The sequence below is a fragment of the Eucalyptus grandis genome, chromosome 7, assembly GCF_016545825.1.
Source record: "Eucalyptus grandis isolate ANBG69807.140 chromosome 7, ASM1654582v1, whole genome shotgun sequence".
Classification (NCBI taxonomy): domain Eukaryota; kingdom Viridiplantae; phylum Streptophyta; class Magnoliopsida; order Myrtales; family Myrtaceae; genus Eucalyptus; species Eucalyptus grandis.
Genome location: NC_052618.1, coordinates 19454958 through 19477349, shown reverse-complemented (window position 1 = coordinate 19477349; position 22392 = coordinate 19454958). Strand labels below are relative to the sequence as shown.

General features: G+C 39.4%; 1 protein-coding gene and 1 long non-coding RNA gene across 5 annotated transcripts; one reads left to right on the top strand and one right to left on the bottom strand.

Moving 5' to 3' along the window:
* Nucleotides 1–1401: 1401 nt before the first annotated feature.
* On the bottom strand, nt 1402–7080 carry LOC120295648. 4 transcript variants are annotated; one of them, XR_005553006.1, is made up of 7 exons: nt 6679–7080; nt 6450–6598; nt 2732–3932; nt 2550–2644; nt 2277–2343; nt 1720–2195; nt 1402–1638 (listed from the first exon to the last, which is right to left on the bottom strand). It is a non-coding gene; the product is annotated as an uncharacterized LOC120295648 (long non-coding RNA). The 4 variants fall into 4 exon arrangements; XR_005553007.1 differs by having other exon boundaries at nt 1402–1626; XR_005553008.1 differs by having other exon boundaries at nt 1402–2195; nt 2497–2644.
* Nucleotides 7081–18912: 11832 nt separating this feature from the next.
* On the top strand, nt 18913–19898 carry LOC120295267. The gene has a single exon (XM_039316266.1). It carries the CDS (start codon nt 18947–18949, stop codon nt 19709–19711), a length of 765 nt encoding a protein of 254 aa, XP_039172200.1. The 5' UTR covers nt 18913–18946; the 3' UTR covers nt 19712–19898.
* Nucleotides 19899–22392: the final 2494 nt, after the last annotated feature.

Below are 22392 nucleotides of genomic sequence, written 5' to 3'. Positions count from 1 at the left end.
GATCAACTTGTTTACAAGTGCATCAGTAGCGGTCCTTGACAAAATTCATTTCGTAACTTTATACAGATTGATCCCGTTAACTTGCGCAATTCGAAACTAATTATCAACGCGAAACCTGTCTACTTTTGCTTGTTCTCGCCCATTGATTGTAAGAATGCTATGATCCCGTTAACTTGCCGTTCAAATTTTTTACTCTGCCCCCGGTGGACACTCCAACGAACATTCACTGCTGTGCCTTGTGCTACATAACCAACTAACCCAAATACTTCAGAAAAACTCCAGCTACTCATTGATATGCTCAACAATTTAGAACGTGCAATTCAGCTCAAATTCTCTTATAGTTACAACACAGAATAGAATCCCAAAGAACACCGACTTACACAAATTCACCCAAGAAAATATAAAATTGACTCAGAAGCTCAGAGACTGCGGGCGGAGTACCTGAATATTCTGCACCTGAGCCACTCACTGAAGAAGTAGAAGCAAGCGCTACAAGCTTCAGACGTGGACTTGATTTTGATTTTGCGCGTTGCCAAGGTAGGAACCTTCTGCTGATCTTATTCTCACGCTTGATTGTCGAACAACCATCACCTCGCAAAAGATTCAAACTTTGACCCTGAAACACCTTCCCACTCATGTGGGCTGGCGTTCTTTGAGCCCTGTGACGATGCAGGAGCCGTAAAGATGCAGTATTTCGAATGGAAGATGGATAATTTATTGGGCCGAGCAATTCTTGATTGGCAATTGTGCAAATGTGTATTGTCTCCCATTGATTGTAAGAATGCTATGATCTTTCGCGATTTGAATACCACATCCTCAAATGGGGCTGCGTGTCGATTTAGGTCGAGCCACCGGCTTAACGTGGCTTAAAACTGTTAGGGTCTTTTCATAGGAAAATGGATGGCTGCAGAGCAAGAGAGGGCAATTAGACTCCGAACTTCAAAGTCTGAATCTAATTTGTTTGGAGATATTTCTGAATTCTGCTGTTTCTTTTCCTATTTGGTTAGCCCTGATGATGACACTCTAACGTAAAATTTTACAAAAATTTTACCCCAAAATGATTAACATACACGATCACTAATAAGAACGATAGATCACTCGTGCCCGTCGAGTGGTCATGCACCCGTATCTTTACCCGAGCTTACTAGATAATTTCTCCAGGGTTGTTTGATTGGCTTCATAGCTGTGAAAAATCAGAATATTGATGGTTGATGACTGCATCACTACTCCAGTTTTGAGGATCAAATCTGAGTCGTGATAGTGAGCTAATAAAGATTGAAGAAGAGAGAGATAACTATTGTTCTAACACTTCTGCAAATTAATGGTCTCTGTCTTTGCTATGCCGGGCACTAAGAAGCGAACTTTGTGTTATATCTTATTGATATGATAAATTTTGGACAATTTGATAGTCATAACACCCTTTTGTCATGTGCCAATTGGACGAAAAATAGCACATGGAATTGATGAACGTAGAATAAGATGGACGGATGCCGTACAAGAAAATGAAATATTGTCACAAATTTTGAACATTTCCATCTTCACTGTTTCCTCCTATTGCAGTTTCCCTTGTTCTCGCCATGTCGTTTTTTACCCAATTCTCCTTCCAACTACTTCCCTCTCCATCGACTGTTCCCAATCCTAGAAGGTCGCCAAAGTTTCAGAATTGGTTGCCAATTATGACAATTGCCCTACTTGGTTACTGTAATCAACAATACTTACACCTAGATTAGCTTTGCTTTGCCATCGTCCCCATCCATGGAACCTCCTGGCCAAACTCCAGGCTCTCCAAAAGATGCACACCTGGCTGCATTGTGTACTCACCTTGGGCGTCTATGGGAGAAACAGAGTATTGAAGTATGCGATGAAGCGCCATCCGCTGACAAAATAGCAGAATGTAAACTCATCCTTGTGGGTAAGATTCTAACTCAAAATTCAATCAATCTTCTAGCTTTCCAAAGTACTATGTGGAGAGCTTGACGAGTAGATCATGTTGATATTGCACAACCTGAAGCAGGATTATATGTTGTGAAGTTTAGAACTGAAATAGAAAAACAGAGAATTCTAGATACTGGGCCTTGGCATTTTGGAAATCATCTTGTCATTCTCAAACCTTGGATACCTAACACTCCCTTGCACTGCTATGATTTCTTTACTTGTGCCTTTTGGGTCCAAGTTTTTGGTCTTCCGTTAGAACGCTGCACAGAGGAAATCATTAGCAAAGTTGCTCGACATGTTGGTAAGGTTCAAGTAGTTAAAATTGATAGTAAGGATGGTACATCTCTTCGTGCTGGCCGAGCAAGGGTTGAGCTTAGTCTTCTCGAACCTCTTAAACCGGGACAACTTCTGCGAGTCGAAGGAACAACTTTCTGGTTAGATTTTCGGTATGAACGCCTATCACACTACTGCTATTCGTGTGGTAGACTAGGACATTATGCCATGTCCTGCCTTGATATTCCCTATGATGAGGCAAATTTTGAAGGAAGGGATAGTATGTACTTTGGACAATGGCTCAGGGCAGAGGTACGAGAGCATAGCCCATTTTGGCATACCTTTTATGCCTCACCTCAACCCCATTCTGAAACAGATGACATAGTTCCAGAAACCCCTCTAGTGCTTGCGACTGAGCTTCCACCAGAACAGCCCCCTGGTAACAAAGGTAAAGAGATTGTTCAGTTTTTAGAAGATGGCCAATCTTTTACTGCAGCAGAACCAATTAATTGGCGTCAATTACCCGACAGTCACTTAGATGTCCAAGCTCCGACACCTCTGATCCTTGTATCCAATCATAATATAATTACATCAGAAGGCTCAGAGCACTCCCCAAAATCAAAGAAAGTCAGAAGTAGCAAGTTGAGTACAAAGTCAGGTCCGATAAAAAAGGCCAAACGTTACAATCTGTTGAAAGAGGGACTTGATGAATCCTATCTCTTGGAGACTCCAATCCTTCAAGTTGAGAGCACTAATAGTTGGGCTATGGTGGCTGGCCCTAATAAGCCACCCAAAAACCAATGAAGCTCATCAGTTGGAATTGTTAGGGGTTGGGCAATCCCCTGACAATTCAAGCCCTAAGGGCGTTGGTGGCCCAGGAACAGCCTGATATTCTATTTTTTATGGAAACAAAGAATAGAGAAGTGGTACTTAGAAAACTTCAGAAACAACTTAATTATCCAAACGGCCTTTTGGAACATCCCTTGGGCATTGCAGGGGGGCCTTGTGGTGTTTTGGAAAGAAAGGATCTACCTCGCAGTGGATCAACAGATGCCAGACTATGTTGATATGTTTTGTGCGGAAGGGGAGAGTGGAACTATGATGCGCTTGACTTGTCTTCATGCATCGGCAGTTTTTAGTCACAACAATCCTTATGGAGAGCTCTGAAACTCATCAGCCAATTTAACACCTTACCTTAGTTGTGCATTGGAGATTTTAATGAGATTATGTACCCGTGGGAAAAACAAGGTAAGCAGCTAGCCTCTACTCAGCGAATGCATTCTTTTATAGAGATGTTAAATGAATGTCTACTGATGGATCTAGATAGCAAAGGGTGTTCTTTCACATGGTGCAACAACATAGCAGGGGATGCTTTAATTAAAGAAAGATTAGACAGGGCTTTTTGTACTATGGACTGGCGACTTACCTTTCCAGCAGCTGAAATCTTCGCCCTACCATCCATCGGATCAGACCACAGCCCACTACTTTTGATGACAACTGAAATAAAACCTAGGTGACGAAGAGGCTTTATCTTTAAATCTTATTGGCTACAAGAACACGAGTGCCGTTCAGTAGTATCAGCTGCCTGGAAAACTACTCAGAATCAAATTTTGGACTTACCTCAGAAGTTAACAAGAGTATCGACAGCCCTCACCAGTTGGAGTAGGTCCAAATTCAAGAATAGCCATCGTCAAATAAATGAACTACAGCATCAAATTCAGATCCTGACCAACAAAACAAATTCTCATTATGACAAATCCCGGATGGATGCTTTAAAGAATGAAATTCAGCATTTGTGGCAACAAGAAGAACAATATTGGGCAATGCGTTCTCAAGTCAAATGGCTAAAATGGGGAGATAAAAACACTAAGTTCTTTCATGCTACCACCATTCAGAGACGGCAATGCAACAGAATCAATATGTTACTAAATGAAGATCAGCAATGGGTTAGAGATCAGAAACCATTACAGGATATGACACAACACTTTTTTCTGAATTTATACTCCTCCATGGGACAGCGAGACTATGGCCCAATCCTAAATCAATGCCCAGTAGTGGTGACTGATCCTATGAATGCCTGCCTTATAGCTGAAGTAACTCCAAAGGAAGTCCGCCAAGCAACCTTTCAATTAGGAGCCACAAAAGCACCTGGCCCAAACGGTTTAAACGGTCAGTTCTATCAAGCTCACTAGGATATTCTACAGGAGGACATTGTTATATCTGTTAAAGATTTTTTTTTTTTTTTTTATTTCGGGTGTGCTAAACCCTGCACTTAACAAGACTTTTATCACTTTGGTTCCGAAAACATCTCACCCTGAAAAGCTGGACCAATATAGAACAATAAGCCTATGCAATTTTTCTTATAAAATCATATCAAAGATACTAGCCAATCGTTTAAAGCCTTGGCTCCCGACCCTAATCTCTACGGAGCAGAGTGCTTTTGTCAGTGGACGCCAGATCCAGGATAATATTCTATTGGTCTAGGAAGTTTTACATCAAATTCGAACACATAAACAAAAGCGCAAGATTCAGGCTGTACTCAAACTTGACATGAAAAAAGCCTATGATCGTGTCGAGTGGGATTTTCTACGAGATTATCTATTGAAGATAGGTTTTCATACATCCTGGGTCCAACAGGTAATGCAATGTGTTACTATTGCTTCTATGAGTGTCAAGCTAAATGGCGAACCCCTCCCTCTGTTTCCAATGAAGAGAGGTCTCAGCGGGCGACCCATTGTCCCCATATTTGTTCATCTTAGTGGCGAATGTCCTCTCAACTCTCATATAGCAAGCAATGGACATGGGCAACATTAAAGGCGTTAAACTCAACAACAGGTGCCCTACCCTCTCCCACTTATTTTTTGCTGATGATGCTATCTTTTTTATCGAAGGGAAAATGCTAGAATGTCAGAACCTAGCAAATATACTACACCAATACTGCTGGGCAATGGGACAAGAGGTTAATCGTAATAAATCTGGAATCATCTTTAGCAGTGCTTGTCCTATTGACCTACAGGAGTCTCTCACCAGCAAACTACGAGTTCCAATGATGAAAAAGACAGGCAAATACCTCGGCATACCATCAGATTGGGGAAAATCTAAAAAAGAAATGTTTTCCTGGATGTTGGCAAAAGTTCACTCGAAACTTGATGGCTGGAAAGAAAAGTTATTTTCAAAGGGCGGTAAAGAAGTCTTGATTAAAGCAGTTGTGCAAACTATTCCACAGTATGCCATGTCAATCTTGAAAATCCCTATATCGCTACGCAAGTCTATTGAACAGAAGGTTGCTAGATTTTGGTGGCAATCTCAAGGCAACAAGTCAGGTATGCATTGGCGGAATTGGGAATCCCTTAAGGGTCAAAAAGACATGGGTGGTCTTGGTTTCAGGGATCTTATCGCTTTTAATAAAGCACTCTTGGCTAAATAGGCTTGGCATCTATTTCAACAACCTACCTCTCTATGGAGTAGGATCTTTAAAGGGCTGTATTTCCCGTTCAAATACTTCGGTCATGCGGATAGAGGCCCCCGTCCCTCTTGGGGATGGCAAAGCCTTTTGCTAGGTCGAGATTCTATTTCATCTAATCTACAATGGTCGGTAGGCAATGGGCAGCACATTAAAGTTAGGGAGGATAGGTGGCTGTCAACAGGCATCATTGGGGGCCCGACACCTAGAAATGAACCTACTATGGTAGCTGACTTCATCTGTTCAGAACTACAGACATGGAATATTCCTTTGCTTTCTAGTAGTTTTGATGATCATATGATCGATGAAATTCTCAAAATTCAAATTAGATTGCAATATACTGAAGATAGACTGATTTGGACAGGGTGATCAAATGGTGTTTATACTGTTAAAAATGGATATAATCAGATCAGATCAGTAGAGAGCAGAGTCATTCATAGTCGGGCTTCATCATCTTTTCAAACCCCTAAATGACTTTGGACTAATATTTGGCAAGTACCAGCTACTCCCAAATTGCGTATATTTTTATGGTCATTATGCCAAAATGCTCTAGCTACTGGTGAGAATCTCTGCTATTGTCATATTATAGCATATCCTACATGTAAGCTTTGTAGAGACTATTGCCCAGTCCCTGAAACTACAGAACATCTGTTCCTACATTGCCCATGGACAATGAAAGTATGGAGTCACACACAACTACCATTTACTGTTCAGAGCACTCAGAAACACAGATTTGATGCCTGGCTACTGCAACTATTCGAACAGGAGAGGGACTTACAAGTTTCTGCGCAAATTACATATGTTCTGTGGCACATCTGGAAGGCCAGAAACGATTTTGTCTTCCGCAGGAAACACCCAAACCCGAATCAAATTGTATCTGCTACTCTTGCCCATGCCTGATCTTATTATAGCTGCCATATGACCTTACTGCAACAAAGTCCAAAGAAACCAGCTTCTCTGAACAAATAGCAAGAAGTCCGAAGCCAGACTAATATACGATCACTTACCAACATGTTAGGCGCAGCTTGTACTCGACCCTGTTCTCGATCGGCAAGGAAGCCTGTTCTTCGTCGTCCCCCTTCGGATCTGATATGGTGCTCTCTTGATCCTGGTGTGGTTAAGATCAATATTGACGCCTCCTTCCCAACGGTCATGAATGATGGCTGTCTCTTGCGTTTGCCGCGACTCCTCAGGTAAACTGATCGATGGCAGGGCCCAACGAACCCCCGCTGTTTCGCCCCTGCAAGCAGAAATCCATGCTCTCATCTTTGCTCTACAATATCTCATCACTAAAGGAAGGAATCAACACGACCTCCTTCTTGAATCCGACTGTCTGGCTGTGGTTGATGCGATTTGTGAGCCAGATCGCACACCATGGGAGCACAAGGCTCTCTTTGTTGAAGCTACGGCACTGCTCCGTCTCTTCCCAACCCTACGCATCAGCCACTGCAGAAGAGAAACGAATGCTGTGGCTGACTGGGCCGCAAAAGCCCACGGCCAAAATCTCCTCCTCTCCAACTGGGCCGAGTCCCCCCCTCTTGCTTTGTTTGATATGTTAAGTACTGAGGCATTTAACTATTGTAATTTTGCTATTTCGTGAATGAAGTTTCCTTTTTACCGACCAAAAAAAAAAAAAAAAAACTAAGTGAAGAAAGATCATGCTTTTCTTCCAAAAGTCTGTATATCATGCGTTTTTTTTTTTGATAAGATTTTGCAATCTTTAGGCAAATCTCTTCCAAAAGTCTATATGTCGTGCTTTTCTTCAAAGAGGAATAAGGCTCATCAAATATAACATGAATAGATTCATCGATAACCAAGGTTCTTTTATGGAAACTCTATATGCTTTACCGTGCAAAGAATAATAATCAAAGAAGATATCTTAATCACTCTTAGCATCAAACTTACCAAGATTTTCTTTTCCTTTGTTAAGAATAAAACACTTACAACCAAAACTATGAAAATAAGTAATATCGGGTTTCTCTATTTTTAAACTCAAATTCAAAACATAACTAGATGTGTGTTGACATCCGAATCATAATAATTCAAGGAAGATACAAGGCGTATTGTCGAAAGATCAGCTGCAAACTATCTCCATGAATCGATGGTGAAATGGGTGATTGCCATTGACAGTATAGAATTGGCGGCAGGTGAGAATCAACAAAGCTGACCAATTGTAAACTACATGAAGGAAGTCGAAGTAGAGACAAAGCCTAATGATAACCGCTAATGGATAAAGATTATGCTGTTATCAGCAAATTGAGTAGAGGCCTAAAATCTCGGATAGGTTCGGAATTTGAATTATAACCGCTTTTGATGGTTTCCTTATGTATGAGCCTATATAAGCCCAAAGTGAACTTGTTGTATGGGAATTATCATCAATGACACTTGAACAATTTTCTCAGTAATGTATCTTATCAGTTTACTTTACCTGTATTCTTTATTGTTTAGCCTAGTTCTAGAGTAGCCATACCAATTGTTTCTTGTCTGAATCGGCATAGAAACCCGATTGATTAAAAAAAAAACCAAAGATTCGTTGCTTTTGTAAAAGATCTTTTGTCGACGACCATTTTCGATGAAATACTATGTTTCTTGAAGAGTGCAATTTTTCCTTTCGACCACTCAATTTTGCTGAAGAGTTCTAGGTTCTCAAAAATTTGATCAAGACCTTGTTCTACGCGAGTCCCCAAAAAGTTGGTTTTCAAATTCAAAACTATGGTCACGTCGGAAGAAACAATAGAGAGATATTTCTCTTTTGGAACCTTTTTAAAAAATAAGACAAATTCATGCAAACCTTCACTTTTATGGGCAACAAAGAAAAGCCGTGTCCTCTTTGGCACCCTTCCACTCATTATGCCTTTATTCACTATGAGTATATGTTTTGGTACCGTTTATTTGTAAATATTGGTTATAGCTCAATATAATTACCTTTCACCAAAAAAAAAAAAAGTCATGTGTATGAATAGAAATCAGCAAAATTATCCCACAAAAAAGATACTAAGTCTATTGCACTTATATGAATTTACTCCTAAATGTTTTAATTAGGCAATTTAATTATAAATTTTTTTGACAATTTGTCAATTAAGTCATTCCGACCAATTTTAACCAGAAATCGTCGATGTGAACTGTGACATCCTGATTTTCGAGTCTAATTTCAATGAGATGAAATGGACTTTTCATCAACGTGCCTATATCATTTTTCTTTTAGTTGCCCACTCACAAGTTAACTAGCCTATCAAGTAAAGTCATTAAGGAATCTAAATTAAATAACCTTGAGAATTCGACTCGGAATTGACTACTCAACCGTGCTAATTTGTGAGGATCATTACAACACCGTCAAAATCGATCAGAGACAGGAGATAAGTTGATTCGATAGAGGTATGTGGTTAGTGCATCCACCTAATTGCAAAATTTTTGTCGAACAGCACTAGATTGATTTTTCTATCATTTTCGTACCCTATGTCCATATTTGAAATCTCGAGATTTTCACGACAATCGAGAGTCGCCAATATGTCGAAGATGTACGTTGTGGCTCGAAAATAATCGACCACGGGTCGATTGTATTAAAAATTCCTAAAAGCTACCCGGTAGATTAGGACGTGCTAAAATCACGTCGGATTAAAATTAACCGTAAAATTGAACTCGATTTTAGAAATTGAAAATTCTATCGTGTCACGATTCATTTTAGGATTGTCAACTCATCTTCTAAAACTTTTTGGATATTTTGCGATTTTTACGAAAAATCGATTCGGACGATTCGAAAATGAACGGAAATTTCGGTTTAGCTCATTTGAAGGGAATTTTGACTTTTAAGCTGAGCTATTTGACATTCGGAACTTATAGAAATTTTGTGGACTTTTCTTCAACGAAATTGGACTTTGAATTGGAGAAATTGGAGGAGAAATTGAAGCCAAAGTTGAGTGAAATTCGGGTTTAGGTTTGGACAGCAAATGTTGGCTTCAAAAATGGGATTATTTATGGAATTTTAAGCTAGAAAGAAATAAGGAACCAAGCCTTCAATGTAAAGGATAGCTTGCTGACCTTTTCCCCTTTTTCTTCCCATGCTTCTCGAGCACCTTCCCCGTTCCTATCCTCTTCGCGTTTCTGCTTCACCGAGCCAGCTGTTCTGCCTTTCTTCTTTTCCATTTTGGCTTCTTCGAGGACCCGTTTGCTTCTCCACCGTCTTCTCCACTCACCGCACGCCCCATATCCTTCGGTCTTCCTTCTTATTTTCTTTTCTTTATCGTTGATCCTCCCCCTCATAGCAACCGAAGCACCGTCTCTCTTTTCTGCTCCCCTCTCAGTCGACGCCAGCGAAGCTTTCCTCCACGCCCGGTCAACCTTCACCGTCGAACTCCCCATCTTGTTTACCCCAAAGCCACGCGGCCACCTCCACTTTCACGTTTATTTCTCCACCCCACCAACACCTTAAGCTGTCGGCCACCGAGTCAACAAACCAGCGAATTCCCCCAGCAAAGTTGACTTCACCTGCAGCGCCACGTCCGAGCCTCCTTCTCCTTCGATCCATGCACAGCAAACGCCGACTTTGCTGCCCTCTCCTCCACGCGGCCAAGAATCGAGCCGCTCCTTTGTGCGGCCCATCTCTGCAAGCCCAGCCTCGGCGTTGATCCCATCTTCGTCCAGCAACAAATCCAAGACAGCTCGTCTTCGACCCAATTTCGCCAAGTGCAGCAGCCCAAAAAGTCAGCAGTTCAGCCCATCTTGGTCCCGCGAAGCAAGCCCAACCCAGTTGCAGCCAAAGCCCAAGAACAAGCCCAGCACTTGCTGTGGGCTTGCAAGGCTTCTCGACCTGGCCTGAGCTTCCATCAATGCCGTCGAAAATTCGGATTTCAGCCGCCGTCGCGCCGTCGTCGACTCATTGTGGTGAACCGGTTCTTACAATAAACCGATGAGTTGCATTTTAATCCCTAATTAGTGGGCTAATGACACTTAGAGGTGGATTAGTTAGCTAATTAGTGGATTAAGTATATAGTTAGTATTTAGTTAGTTCAATTAAAATAGTTAGGTGGATTTAGTTAGAAATTAGTTAGTTTATTTAATTAATGTAATTAGATAGAATTAGGTAGAATGGTTAGATTTAATTGTTAGTAGATTAATTAGCCTAGTTAGTTTAGGTTGATTTGATTAAATGCTTTGAATCTATTTATTTAATTTTTGGTAATTTATTTAATTATTAATTATTTTCCGGAAATTAGACTTGTGACAGCCTGAATTTTCAGATTTATTTTCGATTAAATAAATCAGGCTTTTCGTCGATGCGTCTATAGTGCTATTCTCTGAGTTGACTACTCACGAGATAACTAGACTATCTGTGGAAGCCATTAAGGATTCTAAGTGCAATAGAATTGAGAATTCGACTAGGAATCGACTGCTCGACCGTGTCCATCTGCCGAGATCATTACGGCACTATCAAAATCGATTAGAGACCGGAGATAGGTCGATTCGACTGAGATATGTGATCAGAGTGTTGGTGATTCCACCTTATTGTAAAATACTCGTCGATCGACACTAGACCGATTTTTCTATCGTTTTGGTACCCGGTGCCCGTATTTGAAATCTCGAGATTTTCATGACAACTGAGAGTCGCTAATGTGTCGAAGATGTACTTTGTGACTTGAGATAAATCGATCGCGGGTCAATTGCACCAAAAATTCCTAAAAGTGACCCAGTAGACTAGGTCACGCTAAAAGTGCGCCGGAGTGAAATTAATCGTGAATTTGAACCCGATTTCAAAAATTGAAAGTTCTGTGGTGTCATGAGCTATTTTAGGAACGTCGACTCACCGTCCGAATAATTTTCAAAGATTTCGGGATTTTTGCGGAAAATCGGTATGGACGTTACAGAAAATTAACGGAAATTCAGATGGGCTAAATTGATGGAAATTTGGACTTCCAGACTGAGTTACTTGACGACAGGAAAGTGTGGAAATTTTGTGAGCATTTCTTCATCAATTTTGGGCTTCAAATTTGGAAAATTTGAGGATGAAATTCGAAGCATAAGATGGAGGGGTGCAACACTTGCATTCAAATTTGATTATTATGAAATTATAAATCAAGAAAGAAATGGGGGACATGAGGATAATCTTGAAGGCTGGTAGGACTAGGAAATGATGAAATTTGATGTTTATCTTGACTTTGGCAGCCTTCCTTTGGCTTCTCGATCACGATTCGGCCGACCCCTCCTCCTCCACGCAAACTTCAGCTTCTGCTTTCATTTTTTTTCCTTTTTCCTTCAATCAGCAAAGTCCACCGAGCTGCTCCCCACGAAGATCGAAGCCACAACCCACCGATCTTGTCTCTCTCGTTGCTGTCCCCAAGCTAGTCAATTCCAGCGATTTTCTTCAAGTTAGTTGACCCAACTTCCTTGCCCATGATCCCACCGTCTCGGCCAGCATCTCCACCAAATCCCACCGAGCAGTTCGGCTAGCGAAGCCCTCGATTCGACCACCGAAGCTCTTCCATCTTGCCCCTCGTGTCTTCATCTCCACGCTCGTGTCTTCTTCGGTAAATCTTCAGCTGAAGTCTTCAAGCGACACCGCACGACCGAAGCTGCCACGCCGAAGTCTTCATTCGGTTCGGTCAACAAGCGAGTGTCCCTCTCCACGCGTCCAAGTCTCCTCTCGTTCAGCCAACAGCCGGTGGAACTCTCCCTTCGTTGACCCTGCATCCGTGAATTCCTCTGCCCGTGTGTCCACGTTTCCTCCGCCTCCGTCGATCCACACGCCAGCCATCATCTTCAGCGATTTCATTTTTTTGGCTAGCTCGACGCCAGCGAATCTCTCAACTCCGTTTCTGTTTCGGTTGTTCCCGCATCCAGCTGCCAGCGAGGCCCGCTCGTGGATCAGCAGCAACGCACGAAGCCCAGCTTCATTTCTTCAGCCCAAGCGGTCTTCTTCTTCAGCCCGTATCAGCCCAGGAATTCCAGCCCAAACCTTCGCAAGCCCAATCCAGCATCTTTGGCAAGAAGAAGCTCACAGTCCAGCCTTTGAAGCCCATGGATCCAGCGAATTCTTCAGCCTAGTGATTTTCAACCCATCTTGAAGTCAGCTCAGTCCAGTGAAGCCCAGCCCATTTCAGCAACAAATCTTAGTTGGGCTGAAATTTGTTGGGCCTGTTTTAGGCCCAGCCCAAGTCCGCCGATGCCGCCAAAAATTCAGATTTTGGCCACCGTCGCGCCATTGCCGCGGTGAACCGATTTCCGCCATTAACCGGTGAGTTTATACTCTAAACTATTCTTAGTTTGTTATTGATGCTAAGGGGTGTTTAGATTTATTTAATTAGGAATTAGGTGTTTAGTTATATTAAATTAGTGATTTAATTACTTAATTGAGCATGTTAGGTGGTTAGCATAATTTAGCTAAGGCCTAATTATATTGTATTATTTATCTAGAAGGGTTTGGGAAATTTCCGGGTCCGTATTGGTATTTAATTTAATAATTTTGGCCTAGGTTAGTATTTTTAGAAATTAAATTGAGTTAATTAATTAATTTTCGAATTATTTATTTATTAATTATTTTTCTGGAAAATTAGGCCGGGATGGCCGGTGACCGGAATTTCGTGCTGATTGCAATGGTGTGGTTAAATTCTGCAATTGATTGTTAAATTATGCAAATTGAGTGATGATTGGATTTTTGGTATTTAATTCCAAAAAAATTGTGAATTTCCTATATTTATTTAGAAATTCCGAGTGTCGGGTTTTGACACAAAAAATGGTTTTTAGTACTATATGAAATAGTGGGATTTCAAAAAAGAAAGAATATCAATTTTTCTGGGTCAAGTTGACCGTATACCCACACACTAGTAATTTCAGTGAATTTCTAATACGAAGAAAAATGCCAGGTTCACCATTTTAATTGAAGCATTGCAATGCACAGTGCCCAAGGCCATATTTGAGTGATCGTGTGGTGATTAAGAGAAATCGTCCCGGGCTATTAAGCTGAACGTTATCCTTATTGGGATACCCTCTAGACAACGGGAAGTCGGTTGCAGTAGATTCTGGACCCTATGCTCCTTTGGGAAAGCCGTCTAATAAAGAGACGAAGCCTGGCAATGCCAGAAGACCGCCGAACTGAGAGTAGGCCGTGCTATATGCCGAGGTCAAAACTAAGAACGCATGATGAATTAAGTATTGTGTTCCAATTAATTGAGCTTGAGTTATACTCTAATTTGTGATATGAACTGTGCTGACCTACAGGGTGGAATTAAGACGAGGTAAGTCTCCTTGATTGTGTGATTGCGTGTTTAGGACGCTTCTTAGCGTCTTTCCCTGCTAGTTGAAGTTTAGAGCATGGACTTGCTGAGACATTGTCTCACTGGTTATTGAGTAACCATTTCAAGATCATCGAGTGGAGGACCTGGAGCAAAGAGGAGGTGATTTGAAGTATTGGTCGGATAGGACCGCTTCTTTTGGAGAACAGTCTTTTGTAGTCTTTTGACCATAGACTCTTGTACATGACTCAGCATATGTTTATAAAGGCATGTTTGTTTGTGAAATTATTGTTCTACTTTTCTATCACGAGATGGTTACTGTCAGGAGATTTATAATCCGCTTCCGTATGTGCAATAAAGAAAAATGGTCGGCGACTAGTCCTGGGAAGTCGTAAAATTTTATCGACCAAAAAGGGATGGACACGCACTCGAGGATCGGGGCGTGACAAGACTAGGATATCTGGTGACCGGAATTGCGTGTTGATTGTAATGATGTGTGCAATGTATGCAATTGGATGTTAATTTGTGCAAATTGAGTGCTGATTGAAAATTTGAGTATTTAATTTCAAAATTTGTGAAATTCAATATTTATTTAGAAAATCCCAGGTGTTGGATTTTAATACTGAAAATGGTTTTATATGCTATATAAAACAGTGAGATTTTAAATTGGAGGTTATGAATTTTTCGGATCCAATCTGACCATGCACCCACACACGATTATTCTACTGTGTATTTTTAATACAAAGAAAATAGGCCAGGATCACTATTTTAATTAAGGCATTTGAATGCAATTCACGGTGACCTGGACCGAGATTGATTGGTCGTGTGTTGGTTAAGAGAACCCATCTTGAGCAATTATGTCAAACATTATTAAATCCCTTTTTCAGGTTACCCATGCATTAGGGTATCGGGTCGCAGTAAATTTTGAACCTATGCTCCTTTGGGAATATTGTCTATAAAAGACGAAGCCGTGCTCAGTGGAGAAGAGACGATACCTGGCTACGCCAGTAGACAGCCGAACATGGGAGTCAGTTGTGCCTTGAGTGGGTTATGTAATCGTTGGAACGCAAGATTGATTGAGTGTGATGCGCTTGATTATGAGATAAAATTATGTGGCATGATATGGGACATATCGTAATAATTTTGCCTTATAATCAGGACCCTTGTGATTAATTGTGTGGATGAGGTGTTCCATTTGTTATGTGAATTGATTATATGCCTTGTGATGTGAATTGTATTGACCTGCAAAGGAGATTTGAGACGAGGTAAGTCCTCTGTACTAATTGAGTGGTTGTATGGTTAGGAGACTTCTAGGTGTATTTCCCTCCTAATCGGGGCTTAGAGCGTGAACTTACTGAGATTTATATCTTACCCCGTCGTGGGCTTAAAATTTTCAAGGCCATAGAGGGAGGACCTAGAGCTGAGCTGAGGTGACTTGAAGAATAGGTCAGATAGGACAGCCTCTTTTTGAAAACTAGTCTTTTGATTATAGACTTGTGTAAATAACTCGGTATGTTTATAAAAGTGTGGTTTGTTTGTGAATGTGATATTCTACTTTTCTATCCCGAGATAATTATTGTTAGGGGATTTTATTTTTTTGCTTTTGCATGTGCAATAAAATGAAAGGGTTGACGACTCGTTTTAGAAAGTCGCATAATTTTTATCAACCAAAGAGGGATAGGCATGTGCTCGAGGATTGGGGCGTGACATGAACATCAGTCATCCTATGTAGCATTGCCAGCACTACCATAGACAATTTATGTAATTATAAATTAATGATTTTTTTCTCTTTCCTTCATTCTCATTGTGTCGGCGAGGGTCACTAGTAACCATCGGTGTAGTATCCTAGTGACTTTGGAAACTTCTTGTGAATAATGATTGTGATCGAACAAATTACATGTTACATTTAGAGCAATAACCACTTATTGTAAAAATGATTATCTATGAAGCACTGACACTCTCCAAGACCTTTCATGTCATGTCGGACACTTCGACACGTGTCCGACACTCTCAGACACTTTCGGACACTCGATCAACACGTGTTGGAAAATCTGACACTTCGTCAACTTTTCTGACATTTTCCAACACTCGAGTTGAAATTCTAACATACGAGTTTCCAATATATGATTCCGATATCGATGTCAATTTTAAAAATTCAATAAATGAGATGTCAATATATATATATATATATATATATATATATATATGTGTGAAAAATAAAACAAGATAATAAAAATAATAAATTGAGAAAGAATAAAAACATAGTCTTCTTTTCTCTTCTGTTTTCCACTTCTCGTGATATAAAATTCAGCCCTTAAGTTTTTTTTCTCCTCTTCCAACATATTCAACATGCAAGTCCAGAATATGGATCGCTTGTTTTTTCTCCAAGTTTTATGAATTATTGAAATAGAGTTGAATTTGTCAAATTAGAACAATGAATCATTTTAATAAATGGCGGATTAATATTTTTAATGTAAATTCATTCTAGGCTTATTTATTTATTTATTTATTTATGAATTTGATTCAAATTAATTTGATTGAAATAATCATAAAAATGATAATTTATTATGTATATATAAAAATATATATTTAATATATAACGTGTCCCAACGTGTCGAAATTTTCTATTTTTTTATAAACGCCGTGTCCGCGTATCGTGTTGTGTCTTGTCATGTCGCGTGTCACATGTCAGTGTCGGTGCTACTTAGATAATTATTAGACTATAAATACTATGATATTCATTGTAAAAGAAATGATCACATACGCAAGTTGCCAATGTATTTAATTTCTTGTCTTTTCATCAATATTTATTTGCCTTCACTTTTGGTACGTATACTTTCATTGCATTAAAATTCTGAAATTATCTTCCCCTGATTTTGTGGGCCGGCCAATAGGTAGTGCCGAACGCTATTAATAAACCATTCATACCGTTATTTATTAAAAAAAAAAAAAAAAAAAAGGCGTCCTTTACGTAAAATACTCATAAAATAAAGGAGTAAAGTGGTGGACCAATCACGATATAGCTTAAAGGCCAGACTTTGCCATTTATTGGTCATGTATTTCTTACTAAAACAGAAAATTTTTCTAAATACAGTAATAATAAGTCTGAAATATTTTGGGACTTTTGACCGGCTCTAAGCAGAAAAGCTGGTGGGACCCTCCTTAGAGAAAGGGGGATTCAACAATGGGAGCGAAAGGGACGCTCGGGTCCGAGAGAGCTCGGGAGAAATATAAGAGAGGGGAAAAAGGAAAGTAAGAAAAGACGAAGAAGAAAAGAGGGTTTACCCCATGTGCTTATTATGGACACCTCGCCAAGCCAATTCACCTCCGTAAGGCAATGTGTCGTAAGTGATCGCGCCCCTTGTTCTTTCAATCGGATTAATTTTTAAGACTAGGGCTTAAATTTTGAATTATGTGAGATTTGAGCCACGAAGTTTGATTTTTGAGTTGTTAATCTATAGAATTTTATAAAAATAATAGTTCAGGGCGCTGTGGAGCAGCATGTTGCCAAAACAAAATTACGAAATTTTCTGCACGTGATGAATAGTGCATGTTCAGCTTTGGAGCCATATTTCGTTGGTTTTCGACTTGATCATGGGTTGGTCAAGTTTGGAAGTTAAAAGAGCTTTCTATTAACCATAAATATGTTTGGAATGGGGTTTAGTGGAGACATAATGGCATGACCAAGTTTCGCACTCAAGTTCTGCATTATGAATGGCTTAAATAATCGTTTTGGGTGTGTGATTTATTAACGTGTAAAAGTTGTTTCATTAATGTTTAGACTTAGGGCATTTTTTAATAACTGGACAATTCTTGGCTATTTATAATTTTTTTCTCGAAATAAAAGAAGAACATTAATTTGTTTAGTAACGTCAGCTAATTTTTCTACTCCCAAGATTAGATTTAGAACAAAATAAAAAATAGAAAAAAAGTTACTTTTATGTTCTCAAGAACAATTTTAAAATCAAGCAATTTTCCTTTTTTGCTCTTTTCTTTTCTTCTTTTTCTTTTCTTCTTCTTCCTCCTTTAGTCAGTCGCTGGGCTCAGCAATGGCTGACAACAAGGAAGAAGAAGAGAAAGAAAAAAGTAAAAGAAAGAAAAATCTCGTAGAATTATTAAAAAATTAAAAGAAATTCTTAATTCTAAAAAATATTAAAAATAGTACCAAACGCATTCCTGTCCTTTTCCAATTTTAAGATAGAAATTTTGTACAGTTACCAAACGCATTCAAATGCTGAGAAACTCATTTAGGGAATAGAATAAGAAAAAACTATTTTGGAGCAAAATAATTCTCGGGAACAAAATGATTACTAAACAGCCCTTAGTGTAATCTTTTCGTAGTTGAGGTAGCTTGTTACTCAATTTTAATGTTGTTTTTCACTAATTTTATAGGAGGTCAAGTTCAACGTTTCGAGTAACATTTGTTGTTTGATCTAGGCATTCCAAGATGAGTGGTACTCTATCTTCTTTGAATTTGTAAAGCTCATGTTCCGAAAATAGTGTGAATTACATATAGTATAAATTTCGAAATAACATTGTTGTTGTATAAAAAGCCAAATCGAGCATTTACTATTTCTTGATTGTTTATGAATGTTTTGAAAGTATGCTATGCAAAGTATTGTGAAGTAATAGTGGTCCATAGAGTAACGGCATATTGATGGGGACTTTTGGAAATTTGACTTATCGAAATTTGACTTTTGCATATAGTTTTTTTTTTTTTTTTTTTGGTCGGTTGACTTTTGCATATAGTTTGAGATTGATTTCTTTGAATGATTGATTGGCCGTGGCATCCCCATTTTTTACTGGGATGTGGGGTTTCGAAAAAGAATAAGTAAATCGAATGATGTGAGCAGCGAGCACATCAGGTTGACTAAAAAGAATCGACAGCTTTTTGCTTCTTCATTATTTTACAAGAGGACGGCAGAAACAACGTAGAAACAGAGAGGCTGTCTAATCAAGATGTTCGTGTCTTGTTCTTCTTCTATTTCTATATAGATAGAGTCACATCTTCTTGCGAAACCTACCGATCATCCAAAGATCATAGTTCAGGATGTCTCCGAGCCAATTTGTTCTCGCGCTCCTGCTCTTGATTTCTCTGGAGTTGACACACGCGACGAGGGACCAAATCGACGACCATTCCTACGAAGTCCCCGGAGAGAACCAATGTGCCGATGAATTGAACATCTGCTACAAATTATGGGTTCTAATTGGTGCTACTCAAGCAATTTCGAGCACCTTCAATCAAAAGCCAGGCGAAGACATGAAGTACAATGGGGTAATAAAACTCCTAACCGAGAGCTTCAACGACTCACTCACGGTCGCCAGTACTAAAGGCAACCTCATCCGGTTGAACGCAGATTATCTCCAACACTACAGAGGAGATATACTGGAAGAGTTCGCTGGAGTGGTGTACCACCAAATGACGCGCGTCTTGCAATGGACCGGCAATGGTACGGCCCCTAGCGGGCTTATCAATGGCATTGCTGATTACGTGAGATTGAAAGGCGGGCATGCATCCAAAAGCTGGCCGAGGAAGGGCTCAGGATCGAGATGGGACGATGGTTTTGCAATCACGGCTTATTTTCTCGAATATTGCAATGACCTAAAGCCCGGTTTTGTCGCCAACCTCAATGCTCTCATGAAGTATTCCTACTCCGAGGCGTTCTTCGTCCAGCTGCTTGGGAAGTCTGTGCACCAGCTGTGGGGCGATTATAAACTTGCTTATGCTACCAGAAGAATCCCCGGCAGCGAGGAGGGCTATCGAAAGCCGCCCACCCGCAGTTTCGATTCCTTCCCAGCAGTTTCTATCAGCTAGTATGAATGACTTCTTCATGATTATGCGCAGCCATCGGAACATACATCGCCGATGGTCCGGCTATAAATAAGCGCTACGTGTTGTGAACTATGTATCCTCAGTGTGCTTGTTGGCAAGGGCATACGTGTACGTTGTTTTATAATTTGAACTATGTTACTCTACTGTTGATATATGAAACTACTTTGTAAAGGAGATTATATATGGTTCAGATGTTACTGATTCTGCCATATAAGAGTATATTTTAACACTCTCTTTTATCACATAAAGTCCTGTTTTCCATTTTTACGTCTCCGATAATACTTTAAGGTCTCTATTCTTACGAAGAAGATAAGCCCTCCGCCTCTTGTTGCCAATCCCCTGCGCACGATAATGATTTGTAGGATCAGTTGGTGACCTTATGTAGGGTGAGCAACAGGAACCATTCGAACTAAACCGAACTGGTCGTTTCTGAGCAGTTACTAAAGGCATCGGTCCAATTCTCAGTTCTCAATTTTTTGGAATTAGTGATCTTCGATCCGGACCATCTTGATCAGACCAATTAATTCTTTTAAAAATTTCTTACAAATATGTAAAAGTAAAAAGCCCTAATCCCTTTCTGATATTGCTTTGCTTCTCGCTGAATTTTCAAGAGAGTTTCTTCTGGCTGCTATTATTGCTAGTTTCTTATTCTTTTCTGCTATGTATTTTCTCGTTGCCTGCTTTATGCGTGTGCGTTCTGGGTTGTTGCTTGACTAGCCCCCTTTAATCATAGTGACTCGAAGAGAGTTCGTGTACTCATGTTTGGTCTTGTTCGGTGCAGTTCTCAGAACAACGAACGGCCAAAGACAATCTGAGTTCTCTCCCGCAAATAAAACCAATTTAAATATGGATCATTATCATGTCTTCCGGATTACTGCTTTTTGGGACCACATGCTTAAAAATAAAAATGAAAAATACCACCGGTTTCATTGGCCCATCCAGGAACCGAACCAGCCTGATTAATCTAGTCCCAAGACCAAGTAGTCCGGTTCCCAATCTGCCCCTCTGGTCCAGTTCCTGATTCCTGAGTGGGAAACGAACTGCTTAAGAATCAATACACCTAATCTTCATATTCTATCTTCTCTCACTTTCTCCTTTCACTTATTAATGTTGGACAATTGACTTGTTCCGAAGCGGAATTTATTTCAGTCACAGTATAAGAAGTTATAGGCCACCTAATTTTATGGTAAATTGTTGATAGCTTACCAGCACTCAATGATAATTTTTTTAACAATTAGAAATTCTTGAGAGTTTTGACCTTTTATTGAATTTATTTTTCTTTCTTATTAGTGACTTAAATTTTATTTTGGGCGAAGACTTTAATTCACCATCTTCTATATGTGTCTATCAATGTCTATTTTAGTGCCTTGCTAACCTTTTACGGATTAAATTATTAATTAGTTCTGGTTTACCAACTCTCGATACTTACAAACATGTATTTGATTTTTATTTTGATTTTTGAACCTTCGTTATGGTTTACCATATTTTCCTTGTCTGTCTTACAAAAGCCGTAAGGGTATCAAATCCTAATTTGATGAATTTACCAACCTTTATCTGTGTCTTGCCCTTTTCTCTTATTTGGTTATCTACTCTTGTTTGAGTTAGTTACCAAACGTTTATTCGATGTTTTTACCAACTTCTCTCTTCTCTGATGGAAAAATTATTCTTTTGCCACCCTTATTACCAACGCCTCAAATATATTAACCATTACATTGACTTACCAGCCTTTACTTGAGTGACTTATATTTTTGTTCAATTGAGTTACTAACTAGTTTTGGTTTACCAAATCTCATCCGGGAGCTTATTACCAACGTTTATGCTCTTTTCTATTTTGAAATTTTTTATTTAGTTATCACTTAAATCACTACCAACTCCTATTTGAGTAGTTACCAATATTGGTTCGATTTGTTTAGATATCAACTTTATTATCTTTAAGGGAAAAAATTCTATTGTATACCAAATTTTATTTTCCTTTTTTAGCAACAGATTAAAATTATCATCCATCATATTAAATTATCAAACTTTATTTGTGTAACTTATGAAACTTTCTCTTATTAAATTTCCAATTTGTGTTGAGTTTCAAATCTCATGCTTTCCAACATTTATGTCTTTTTCTTAAAGTAATAATTTCTCTATTGAGTTCAGGCTTCTATTTGCATTACTTATGAACTCTCAAACTTTACGAACTCTTTTTTAAGTAACTACCAATGTCAATCAGAGTGATTACCAACTTTTCTCCGATCACATTGCCAACTAATTTCACGCTACTAACTCTTATTTGAGTTAGATACCGATGTTTATTTGTTTCGTTTCGTTTTAAATTACCCACTTGTCTTATTTCCAATACACCAATGTCGTTCAATCCATTACTGCATCAAGTTGGCAAATTTTGGTGTTGATTGCACTTTTAAAAAGTTTTAGTACTCAATTGTACTTTTGCGACTAGCTTTAGGAGCTTTTGTTCCCTTTTCCTTAAATGTCTTGCGCCTTCAACTACCCCCCCCCCTGCCTTATCGGTGTTCTAGGCCATTATAAATGCACCAAACTAAGTTCACTCCACCGATCCAATCAAAAATAGGCCATCCATATTGGATTAGAATTCACACAATGTCGTTTCCTCAATTTTGTGGCCTGGCCACATTATGTTGCGCAAAAGTCTATTA